This window comes from Phacochoerus africanus, chromosome 3 (genome assembly GCF_016906955.1).
Source record: "Phacochoerus africanus isolate WHEZ1 chromosome 3, ROS_Pafr_v1, whole genome shotgun sequence".
In the NCBI taxonomy this organism is placed as follows: domain Eukaryota; kingdom Metazoa; phylum Chordata; class Mammalia; order Artiodactyla; family Suidae; genus Phacochoerus; species Phacochoerus africanus.
The window spans coordinates 171,220,819-171,232,699 of record NC_062546.1 but is presented as its reverse complement, the minus strand read 5'-3'; the positions used below and the strand labels follow the sequence as shown (position 1 = coordinate 171,232,699).

The 11,881-nt window shown below is 46.2% G+C and overlaps 1 protein-coding gene and 1 long non-coding RNA gene across 3 annotated transcripts in view; one reads left to right on the top strand and one right to left on the bottom strand.

Moving 5' to 3' along the window:
- KIAA2012 (KIAA2012 ortholog) overlaps positions 1 to 11,881 on the bottom strand; it is a 144,355-nt gene that overhangs the window by 107,559 nt on the left and 24,915 nt on the right. Inside the window, exons 5-9 of the mRNA XM_047773257.1 lie at positions 11,618 to 11,760; positions 9,950 to 10,136; positions 9,251 to 9,390; positions 5,152 to 5,320; positions 3,062 to 3,211 (exon numbers count right to left, since the gene is read on the bottom strand). Of these exons, the coding sequence (XP_047629213.1) occupies positions 3,062 to 3,211; positions 5,152 to 5,320; positions 9,251 to 9,390; positions 9,950 to 10,136; positions 11,618 to 11,760 (789 nt within the window). The remainder of the gene's footprint in view (positions 1 to 3,061; positions 3,212 to 5,151; positions 5,321 to 9,250; positions 9,391 to 9,949; positions 10,137 to 11,617; positions 11,761 to 11,881) is intronic.
- The window catches only part of LOC125123451 (uncharacterized), a 61,062-nt gene that overhangs the window by 28,258 nt on the left and 20,923 nt on the right, over positions 1 to 11,881 (top strand). The gene's annotated exons all lie outside the window — the stretch shown is intronic.

The window sequence follows — 11,881 nt, the reverse complement described above, 5'->3', positions numbered from 1 at the left end:
ACAGTATTACGCCAATGTTGATTTTCTTGAATGCGATAATTGTACTGCGGTTATGAGAGAGGATATCCTTGCGCTTTGGAGATGCGGGTTGATAAAGGATGAAATGTACAAAGACTGCAATTTAGTCTTGGGTGGTTCAGCAATAAAATAAAATATGCTTATGTGTATGTGCATATATAAATTCTGGCTTCATTTTTATGATAGTAGAAGTGAAACGATCCAGGGCTAAGCAAGTAAATGGGGCAGTGAGGCAGTCTTACTCGCTCTAAATACCCTTGCCCCTGTGTGAGAATGATTGCCAGGAAAATCTTGCCTCTTTGGACTCTTAAATTTATTATTGTTGGGAGTTCCTGTTGTGGTGCAGCGGCAACGACTAGTATCCACAAGGATGCCTGTTCTATCCCTGGCCTCGCTCAGTGAGTCAGGGATCTGGTGTTGCCATGAGCTGTGGTGTAGGCTGCATACTCAACTCAGATCCCTGTGTTTCTGTGGCTGTGGTATAGGCTGGCAGCTGCAGCTCCGATTCGACCCCTAGCCTGGGAACTTCCATAAGCCACAGGTGCAGCCCTAAAAAGCAAAAAAAATTTTTCGTTTTTGCTTTTTAGGGCTGCACTTGCAGCATTAGGCTAGGGGTCTAATCAGAACTACAGCTGCCTGGACAGGATCTGAGCCATGTCTGCACCCTACACCACAGCTCACGGCAATGCTGGATCCTTAACCCACTGAGCGAGGCCAGGGATCAAACCTGCAACCTCATGGTTACTAGTCGGTTTCGTTTCCACTGTGCCACAATGGGAACTCACCCCCACCCCCCAATTTTATTATTGTTTTTTTTTTTGTTTTATTTTTGGCTACACCCATGGCATGTGGGAGTTTGGACTGAACCTGAGTCACAGCAGCAACCTGATCTGCTGCAGCGGCAATGCCAGATCCTTAACCCAAAGCATCACAAGGGAACTCCTGGACTCTTATTAAATGCATCTACTACCAGGCTGAGTCACATACTGAATATACTGAGCTAACTAACATACTGAAATAACCAGGGGATCAGAGATGTAGACCAGCTTCCTCCTGGCAGAGGATGGACAAGTTCTAGACCCTCGGTCCCCAGTGGACGTGGCAGCTCAAAACAAGAGGAGGGCAGTGTGAGGAAAGCCGCACCAAAGACCAAATGCCCAGGTGTCGCCATCCCTCCTGGTGGCTCAGGCTGTGCCCCGACCTAGGGGTGCACAGGCAGGAAGCTGCTTTCTTACCTGTCTGCACACAGGGTGACCCTTGCCCATATCTGGATTTTTTGCAAAAAGAAAACTTCAAGGTCTTTAGGATGATTAACTCTCACTTGTGGTAAACAAGTCCCTGTCTCAATAATCAAAAGACATTCTCCAAACCGAAATATCCCAAGAACGCCCTGATCTGGGTTCATTGTTTTGTTGATTCTGAGGGCAGTGCAGTGGAATTGGTAAGAGGACTGATTCTGGCACTGAAGGCCTCAGCTCCAATCCCAGTGAGGCCATTTGTAGTTGTGTGACCTCAAACAAGGTGCCCATCTCCCAGGGCTTCCAATTTCTGATCTGAAATGTGGGTAGGACTGTTGTGAGGAGTAAATGAGAGAAGTGCAGAGGAAGAACTCCGTAACTATTAATGTCAGAGTTCCTGTCGTGGCTCAGTGGTTAATGAATCCGACTAGGAACCATGAAGTTGCGGGTTCGACCCCTGGCCTTTCTTAGTGGGTTAAGGATCCGGTGTTGCCGTGAGCTGTGGTGTAGGTTGTAGACGTGGCTCGGATCCCGAGTTGCTGTGGCTCTGGAGTAGGCTGGAGGCTACAGCTCCAATTAGACCTCTAGCCTGAGAATCTCCATATGCTGCCGGAGCGGCCCTAGAAAAGGCAAAAAGATAAAACAAAACAAAACAAAACAAAAAACAAACTATTAATGTCATCCTTCTACTTCTGATTACCGCTCGTCAGAGATCACTTAGCATTTGTGATACCGTCATCTTGCCCTTGGGGAAGGAGGTTCTGTTTTCTGAAAATGAAGAGCTTTCTACATATGGCCCATTATTTCCAACCTATTAACACATAAAAATATACACTTTGATGCACTCATGTGTATGACTTCAGAAGTCCATATGATGTTTTAAAAACTTGGAGTGGAGTTCCTGTCATGACTCAGTGGCCAATAAACCTGACTAGTATCCATGAGGATTTGGGTTCCATCCCTGGCCTTGCTCTGTGGGTTAAGGTTCCGGCATTGCGGTGAGCTGTAGTGTAGGTCACAGACGTGGCTTGGATCTGGCATTGCTGTGGCTGTGGTGTAGGCCGGCGGCTACAGCTCCGATTAGACCCCTAGCCTGGGAACTTCCATATGCCATGAGTGCGGCCCTAAAAAACATAAGACAAAAAGTTGGGGTGAAGATTTTTCTGGATATTATGAACTACTAATGAATAAATACATAGTCCTACATAGATTAGAAATGATATTTCATTGGTTAAAAACACAGGAAAAACTATAGAGCATGTAACAAACATTTAGTAAGTTTGGTACTGTTTTATATCTGCAACCAGGAAATCTTAGTCGAGGAGTTCCTGTTGTGGCTTAGTGGTCACGAATCTGAGTAGCAACCATGAGGATGCAGGTTCGATCCTGGCCTTGCTCGGTGGGTTGAGGATCTGGTGTTGCCGTGAGCTGTGGTGTAGGTCATAGATACGGCTTGGATCTGGCATTGCTGTGGCTGTGGTTTAGGCTGGAAGCTTCAGCTCTAATTTGACCCCTAGCCTGGACTTCCGTGTGCCACATGTGTGGCCCCCCCCAAAGCAAGCAAACAAACGAACAAAACTTAGGGGTTGATTTAGTAAATAATTTGTGAGCTAGATGCATAGTTGGTTTCGCAGCAGCACTTTGGTTAAGGCAGCCGCTGTCTGAACAGAAGCCATCTTCAAGTGGCTGGGGAGAAGCTGCCTCCCTTCTAGCCTCCTTTTTCGAGGCTGAGGACTCTTGTGTGTCTTGCCTTGCCCCCTTTGGAGTGAGATTCCTGTGGGATGCTGGAGGGAAGGAACAGCTACCTTGAGGTGAGAGTGTGTCCCTGCCTGTGTCCCCTGGAAGATGCACTGTTAACTCCCTTGGCTTTTTCAGGAACATCTGCTTCGGGGGAGGCCTCCATAAAGGCTTGGATTCTTCTTCTGTTTCTAGTGTTGACTCAGAGTGCGGAGCACCTAGAAGAAGAAAGAAAGCCAACTTGTAGGAGACATCTGTGGTTTTGTGCCAGCTGTCTTTTCTTTTGGGGGACCCCTTTCTCTCTCCCTCACACCATGTGGTTTGGGTGGTAAGTCCCTTGATCCAGGCATGGGCACATGACTGCAGCTGCCTCAGCCACAGTGATTGGGTGCAGAGTAGGCACATAGCCCAAGTCTGGTCAGTTAAAGACAATTTTGGTACTTTCTGCAAGAGATTTTAAGAGTCATATCCTTTCTTTTTCCTTTTTGGCTGTGCCTGCGGCATGTGGAGGTTCCTGGGTCAGGGATCAAACCTGCTCCACAGTAGTGACCTGAGCTGCAGCAGCGGCAGTGCTGGATCCTTAACCTCCTGTGCCACGAGGGAACTTCAAGGCACATCTTTTCTACTGGGGTTAAGAGGTTATCATGGATTCACAGAAGGCCATTTTTACCACCACGTGGGGACAACCTTCTTGAGAGGAGACGCTATCAGAGCTGAGAGACTTAGACAAATAGTTCCCCGGGTGACTTTTTCTGAAGCCTGGATCCAACTGAGCTACTTAATTACATGAGCGAATTCATTTCTTTTTTTGCTTAAAAGAATTTGAGTTAGGCTTCAAACACTTGTTCCTGAAAAAGTCCTCACTGATATACAAAAGGAGGAAGGACTCAGTGGATTCACTTTCTCTGTATTTTATTCCTACTTTTCATTTAGTAGTGTGTCGGCAAGCTCAATGGATCTAATAGGTTTAAGAATCTGGTTCACGATGGCCTGAGGACCTTCCTCCCAGGGCCATCATGGAAGATAATTGGGATTTCACTGAATCTTGCTAGTAGTCCTGTCTCCATGTGTATTAAGCTTGTCTTTTTATTCTAGTGTTTTGATATCTGGAAGCTTACTGATCCTGAAGAGACTATCCCTCCCAGGGCTAGCCAATTCCTAGAGACTGTAAAGGGCCACCTGCAAGTGCACATTTCATATGAAAGCCAACCAACCTAGAGACTGACCCCGCCATGACCTCCTTTATTCAGCTCTTACACTCTTAGCCCAGGGCCAGGCACCAGACAACAGGGATAGAGCCTTGATGCACAGAGCCTGCCCAAACTATTCAAACTAGCCAATCCCAAACCTGCTTAACCTGCTTGTCCTGCCTCACCCATTCCTTCCTGCAAAAAGTACAATAAAGACTCTTGCCCATTCTCCACCCCCTGCAGTCCTTCTGCCTCCTAACTCACCCTGGTTCTTCTCCATGTGGCCCTGCAGGGCATGGCATGCCCCTTCCTCTTGGGAACTGTGATTATCAGACTGTCTTTTCTGTTCTTTTCCCTTTTTTTGGCCACACCTGTGGAAGTCCCCCAGCTAGGGATTGAATCCGAGCTGTAGCTGCGACCCATGCCACAGCTATGGCAATGCCAGATCCTCAACCCGCTGTGTCACAGTGGGAATCCCCAGACTGTCTTTTCAGTGGCAGTTGTCTCCTGATCTGTTGGCCTTATCATATCTGAATATTAAAAAAAAAAGCCTACATTTAAGAACAATGTTTTTTTTTTTTAAAGGAGCTAAATAATTTTTTTGAAAGGTTAACTCAACATACAGTGACATGCACAGATCTTAAATGTACAGTTTTTGACAAATGTATTTATCCATGAGTTTTGACAAATGTATATATCCATGCAACCAACCAAGATTTAGAACGTTTTCATCACCTCAGAAAGTTCTCTTATGTCCCATTCAATCGACTGGTCATTTCAGCTCAACACTTGGACATTCTTCTTCATAGTGAGAATTTAGAACAGCCATAGAACAAATACTGAGATGTCAGTGGCAATCATGAGGCGGGTCAGCCGTGATTTAGGAGAGGGTTGCCTTAGGGGGACCCACCCCCAGTCCTTTCTGGCCTGCCTGGGTTCCCTCAGGAGACCCCTTTACCAGGACCTACCTCTTCTTCCTGCTTTTCCCTTTGGGGGATGTTGGGTGTGGAAATGAATCTCCACGGGGAAGATGAAGAGCTCTGCTGGGGGCTCATTGGCTTTAAGTTGACTCCCCAGGGGGTCCAGGACTCTGGGCGGTTCTTCTGAGATAGGAGGTAATTTCAAAGCTTTTGGAGCCTGGAGAAAAATTTAAAAACAAATACCCCAATATGGCAGCTATCTAAATCCTGTTGCCAGCAGGGGACAAATGACACGTTATATCTTATCGAATCTCACTGGGAGCCACCAGGTGTGACGTGGCTTCTGTACCCAGGGCTGAGAAGTAAAGCAGACCAACCTGGAAGCTGGTCACTAGAGCGGGGCTGCTTTGCATCTTGGGAATGTGGTTATGCACACACACCCCACCCACCAGTAACACAGCCTCGGATTCCTCTAAGAAATATAAATGTAGATTTCCCATTGTGGCTCAGCGGTAATGAACCTGACTAGTATCCATGAGGATATGGGTTCGAGTCCTGGCCCTGCTTGGTCGGTTGAGGATTTGGTGTTACCATGAGCTGTGATGTAGGCTGCAGACTTGACTTGGATCTGGCATTGCTGTGGTTGTGACAAAGGCTGGCTGCTACGGCTCTGATTTGACTCCTGGAAATGTCCATATGCCATGGGTGCACCACCACCCCCAGAAATAAATAAAGTAAAATAAACATGCTAAATTCAAGGGCCTTTGTGATCAAATATTGTCTTTCTTTCTCTTGCTGTTGGGGAAACTGATCCAGATGGAAATGACAGAGCTGAGATTTCTGTGTCTGGAGAGGGAGAAATCTTAGCTTGTGTTTTTATGGGAAAAAAGCAAGGCTTAGAATGTGGACTATATCTTTTAGGTAAGAAAGGGCAGAAAATAGGAATATACATTTGATTTGCTTACCTCATGTAATCTCTCTAAACCTCAATTTCTTCCTCTGTAAAATGGGGGTAACCTTACTGCCCACCTCATAAAGTTGCCCTGAGGATTAAATGAGCTAATTATATGTAGTTACTATAGTGTTTGTAACTAGGCTTATTTCTATGATATTTACTTGAGAGAGGACACTTCTCTCCAGGTTTTGCCATTAGCAGAATATCTAGGTGTCTCTACATGTATGCAATAAGAACATAACTTTAGGAGTTCCTGTTGTGGCTTGGTGGTTAACGAACCCCACTAGTATCCATGAAGACTTGGGTTTGATCCCTGGCCTCACTCAGTGGGTGAAGGATCCGGTGTTGCCATCAACTGTGGTGCAGGTTGCAGACATAGCTTGGATCCCCTGTTGCTGTGGTTGTGGTGTAGGCCGGCAGCTATAGCTCCCATTCGACCCCTAGCCTGGAAACCCCCATATGCCACAGGAGCAGCCCTAGAAAGGGCAAAAAAAAAGACTCTCCCTCCTCAAAAAGAACATAACTTTAAAAAAAAATCACTATGTGTCATAACTTTAGCCCAGTTTTTTTTTTTTTTTTTTAATGTCCAAAAAGCCCAAAACACGTGAGTGTGCATACACACACAGAGAGACACTAGGGGTGCCTCCTGCTTCCAATTATTCAGAAGTTGCTAAAATTTCTACTCTACTTTTAGTTTAGATATTTTCTTCTTTTTTTTAGAGCTGCACCTGCAGCATATGGAAGTTCCCAGGCTAGGGGTTGAATTGGAGCTATAGCTGCCAGCCTATGCCACAACCACAGCAACTCGGGATCTGAGCCGTGTCTGTGACCTATACCATAGCTCTCGGCAATGCTGGATCCTTAACCCAAACCTACCTAGTATCCATGAGGACCTGGGTTCAAACTCTGGCCCCGATCCTTATGATGCTTATGATCGGGGCCAGAGTTTGAACCCAGGTCCTCATGGACACTACGTAGGTTTGTTATTGCTGAGCCACAACGGGAACTCCCAGATTTTTTTTTTTTTTTTTGCACTAGCAGCATGCAGAAGTTCCTGGGCCAGGGGAGTGAACTTGCACCAGTGTAGTGACCAGAGCCACTGCAGTGACAATGCCAGATCCTTCATCTACTCAAGGGAACCCCCCACCCCATTTTTCTTCTTTTTTGGTTGCTGTCGTGGCATGTGGAAGTTCCTGGGCCAGGGATCAAGTTCGAACCAGAGCTCCGACCTACAACTGCAGCAATGGCAAATCTTTAACCCACTGCGCCAGGCTGGGGATCGAACTGGCACCTGCACAGAGACAAGCCAGATCATTCGCCCACTGTGCCGTAGCAAGAACTCTGACAAGGGAACGCCTTAGTTTGACTTTTAACGTGTGAACTTGGATCTATGAAATGTATATGTGTGCTGAGTTTCAGGGAGTTCAGTTTCACAGGAGGAAAAATAAAAATGTTTCTCACTTTTTAGTGTTCAAAAAAAAAAAAAAGATCGGAAACACACACAAGCATCTTATGTGTTTAGAGTTGATTGAGGAAGGAAATTCAACCAAATGTATTCAGGGTAATATTATAATTTTGTGACGTTAAGAAAATGATTAACCCAATGCACGCACATAGGAAATTTATGTTCCTGGAGATCTTTGCTGTCTAGGTGCCAGCTGCCCACCAACTGCCCTTTTCTGAATACTGACCTTGTATATTTTGTTTGACAAGGTTTGCACTGGGAAATCTATGTGGAAACTCAAATGGTTTGTGTGTGGTATGACTGACAAGCCAAGCCTTAATTTCTCTATTGTAGTTAAACATTTACAGAGTTTTAATATAGTGGACAACACTGCTTTCTTGTGCTAAATCATAGATGTAGGTTAAGGGAAGGGATTCCTGTCTCCTGAGCCTGGTTCAGTTCTGGGTTGACCTGGGTGTGAGAGTGGTCTTGGGCCTGAGTGACCCTGGAAGGTCAGGTCTGCTGTTTACTCCTGGTCCAGGGGAGCCTGGGAGGACAGAGGCCCTTCTGTTACAGATGGAAAAGTTTAAATCACTTAGACACGGGAAATCTGAGAAAATCCTGAACAGACAGAAAGAGACCTCCCTCACTGGCAACCGGGACCAGCTGACATGCCCATGGCTCCTCAGGGCCACCTCAGATGGCACAAATCCCCGCCACGAACTAACATTGCTGTAGTTCCCAATCAGACACAAGATGCTTTCACAGAAATGCACCATCGCCTTTCACCTTCCCATCAGCCCTATGAGGTCGGCATCATTATCTGTGTACACAGAGGAGGTCCCTGTGTTCAAGTCACACGGCTGCCAGGGAGCAGAGCATTCTGAAGCCCCTGCTCGTCCTGCTCAGCACAGGTGGCTCCCAACCACCACGACCCATATAGAACTGCAAGGCAGGATCAGGCCAGAGAGAGCTGAGGACATTTCTAAGGAAGGTGAACTGACTTCTGAAGGGGTTGATAAACCTGCAGAATTCATCCTACATTTTTAAAGGTGACAGACCTTCCATTAAGCAAAACCATTGCCGGGTTCCAGCATTTTGAGTTCAAAGTGGGTCAGCTACTCACAAACTCAAATTCTGTCTGTACATGTTTACAGATGACCCTCAGCCCCTTAAGAGAAGAAGGATTCTGTTGCCACCAGAGAGTGTGGTAACATCATATCCTTGAAGGTAAAATCAAGGGCCGCTGAAATTCCATGTACTTCACTATTTTCAAATTTCAATAAATTACCAAAGCTCTAGTCCAGCTGCATCTGGTGAGATCAGAAGCAAGTAAGGCCAGTTCTAGGAGACATCCCTTTGTTATGTCATTCCTAAATTGAGATAAACCTTTTTAAAAATTATTTATTTATTTATTTTAGTCTTTTTGCCATTTCTTGGACTGCTCCCACAGCATATGGAGGTTCCCAGGCTAGGGGTCGAATCGGAGCTACAGCTGCTGGCCTACACCACAGCCACAGCAATGCGGGATCCGAGCCGCGTCTGCAACCTACACCACAGCTCACAGCAACGCTGGATCCTTAACCCACTGAGCAAGGCCAGGGATCGAACCTGCAACCCCATGGTTCCCGGTCAGATTCGTTAACCACTGCGCCATGATGGGAACTCTGAGATTAACCTTTTAAGTACAAATGTGTGTGCATGCACACAGATGCACACACATACACACACACATACACAGACACAACCTTCTTCTTCGCTTCCCCAGGTGTGTTTTTTTCTGAGCCAGTGGCAGATGCTACAGGAGGGAAAAGACATCTTTCTGCAGGGGGCCCCTGGAACAAGTGGCTGCTTCTGTCCTGGTGGAGTTTCATATTCCCTTCTTTGTCTGTGGAAACAGGATGGGAACAAGAACTTATTAGTTGCAGGTGTTGAATGGACACTTGACTTTCAACTTTGATCACTTTTGGGTTAATGGGAAGAGAGGCAAGGAGGACTCCGAGGCCCCACCCCCAGACAGCCACGGCTTTGGCTGAGGCAGCTTCAGGGAGCCCTAATCTCATTATCTGTGTTGGGTTCTTGCTGGCTGAGTCAGGTGATAAATGGAAAGAATGATAACGATCATAATAATATGTAGTAAGTACCAACTATGGGACAAGAGTGGTGCAGAGTATTTTATATGCATGAACTGAGCCCCCATAGTCGCCTTATGGAGGTATTATTGTTATTCCCATTCTACAGATGAGGAAATGGAGCCTCAGTAAGACTAACTAGCCTGCCCAAGATCACAATGAGTAAGTGGGGGTAATGTGAGTGCAGACAGTCTGATTGCAGAATGTGTGTGGTTGAGGACTAGTCTCATTCCCACCTCCAGCTGGACTTAGGTGGCTGTTTTCTAAGGTGAGTGGCATGAAGAAGTGACACTTGGCATGTCTGGGGCTTCTTACCGTTGAGATCTGCCTTCCTATTGGGGAAGGCACCTCCATAGAATGTAGTGTGGGATTTGTCACTCAGGAGCCAAGAATGATCAAGGCGGGCATGCCCAGGGGCCCTCCTGGAGGTTTGCTGTGTTTTTTCATGGTGGCTTTCCTTTGAAGCGTGGATACAATGACGACGATTCTTTGTTGACGTGTCCTAGGGAACGACAGATGTGCATTCCTGTAAACAGGTTTTGTAAAGGAACTGAGCAAGTTCTTCTAACAGTCAGGCCTTGTGGCTAGACCTGTGGTTCCAAGAATGAAATCCCCTCTGCAGCCTGGGAAGAAAAACATGGTTATAATGGCAAGATCTCTAATGGTGTTTATTACAATAAAAGGTTTTATTATTGGTGATCAAAAGAATGGTCTTTAACCATGCCTGACATATAGTGCTCTCTTGCAAAAAAAAAAAAAAAAAGTCAAAAGGAAATGTTAGGGCATTGTCTTTATCCATCATAATATGTCTCTCCCCTTCCACTGGGTGGTACTTCTCTTCTCCCCCTTCCCTACCTCATTGGCACATGATGTTCTTGTAAGTCATACATGTTTATTCAAGATAGGAGTGTGTGTTGTCTGCCTTTCTCTGAACCACTGTCATATTGTACACACACACACACACACACACAGGAGCCTTAGAGTTTAGAAAGCATTTTTTTTTTTTTTCCGGCTGTGTCCACGGCATGTGGATATTCCTGGGCCAGGAATTGAATCCAAGCCACAGCTGTAACCAGAGCTACAGCAGTGACAACACTGGATCCTTAACCCTCTGAGCCACAAGGAAACTCCCAGAAAGCATTTTTACATTTTAACTTATTTAATTCTCATAGCGGCCTTGGGAAGTGCATATGATAACAGCTCCATAATACAGAAGAAGTAATTCAGGCTTAAAGTTAGTAAAGTTTCTTGGGCCTGCTCACCACAGCTAGCAAGATGCAGGACTCAAGCCAAGGCTTTTCTAACTCTAAAAGAGAGCCAAAAGCTCTATTTTCTAGAGAAGACTAGAGCTGCCTAGTTGGGGTATAGGGAGGACCTATAAGTTAAGTAAGATTAAGTAAGATTGGAAAACTGTAAGTTAAAGTTAAACCAGCTGCTTTACCTATAGAACTTCTCAAAATGGTCCATGGTCAGATGTGTACTGTGACTCTCTGGGAGGAGAACATGGGGTGTGGCATTTCCCAAATGTATTTGGCCATGAAACTCCCCCTTTTTTTTTTCGTGGAGCATCTAGCAATGCTGGGGTTCCACAGATGACACTTTGGGAAACAATAGGCATCAAGAGACTTAAAGCACTCTTCTCTGCTTCAGAGCCTCACCTCTGAAGTCAAGAACCATAACAGGAGTTCCCGTCGTGGCGCAGTGGTTAACGAATCTGACTAGGAACCAGAGGTTGTGGGTTCGGTCCCTGCCCTTGCTCAGTGGGTTAAGGATCCAGCATTGCCGTGAGCTGTGGTGTAGGTTGCAGACATGGCTCGGATCCCGCGTTGCTGTGGCTCTGGCGTAGGCTGGTGGCTACAGCTCCGATTCGACCCCTAGCCTGGGAATCTCCATATGCCACGGGAGCGGCCCAAAGAAATAGCAAAAAGAAAAAAAAAAAAAAAAAAAGAACAATAACAGAAGGGACTCCATTAAAAATGGTACCTCTGCCTGGGTTTCATCTTCCTGCCAGGGCTGTTTCCCGAGTGGTGGCAAGCGGGTTCCATGGCTGCCATGGTTCTTGGCTACCGAGCCCTGGTCCATGTGTCCACCAGCCCCAGCTTCCCCTTCATCCAGGCCATGCTGACCTGCAAAGGTGAAGAGTGGGTCAGCCTGACACGTCCAGAGATGGGTATGATGCTGTTTGCTGCTTCCAAATGGCCTCCTTTCTTGCCTTTGGATTAAGGCCCTTGTTCCTCATCCCTTCTT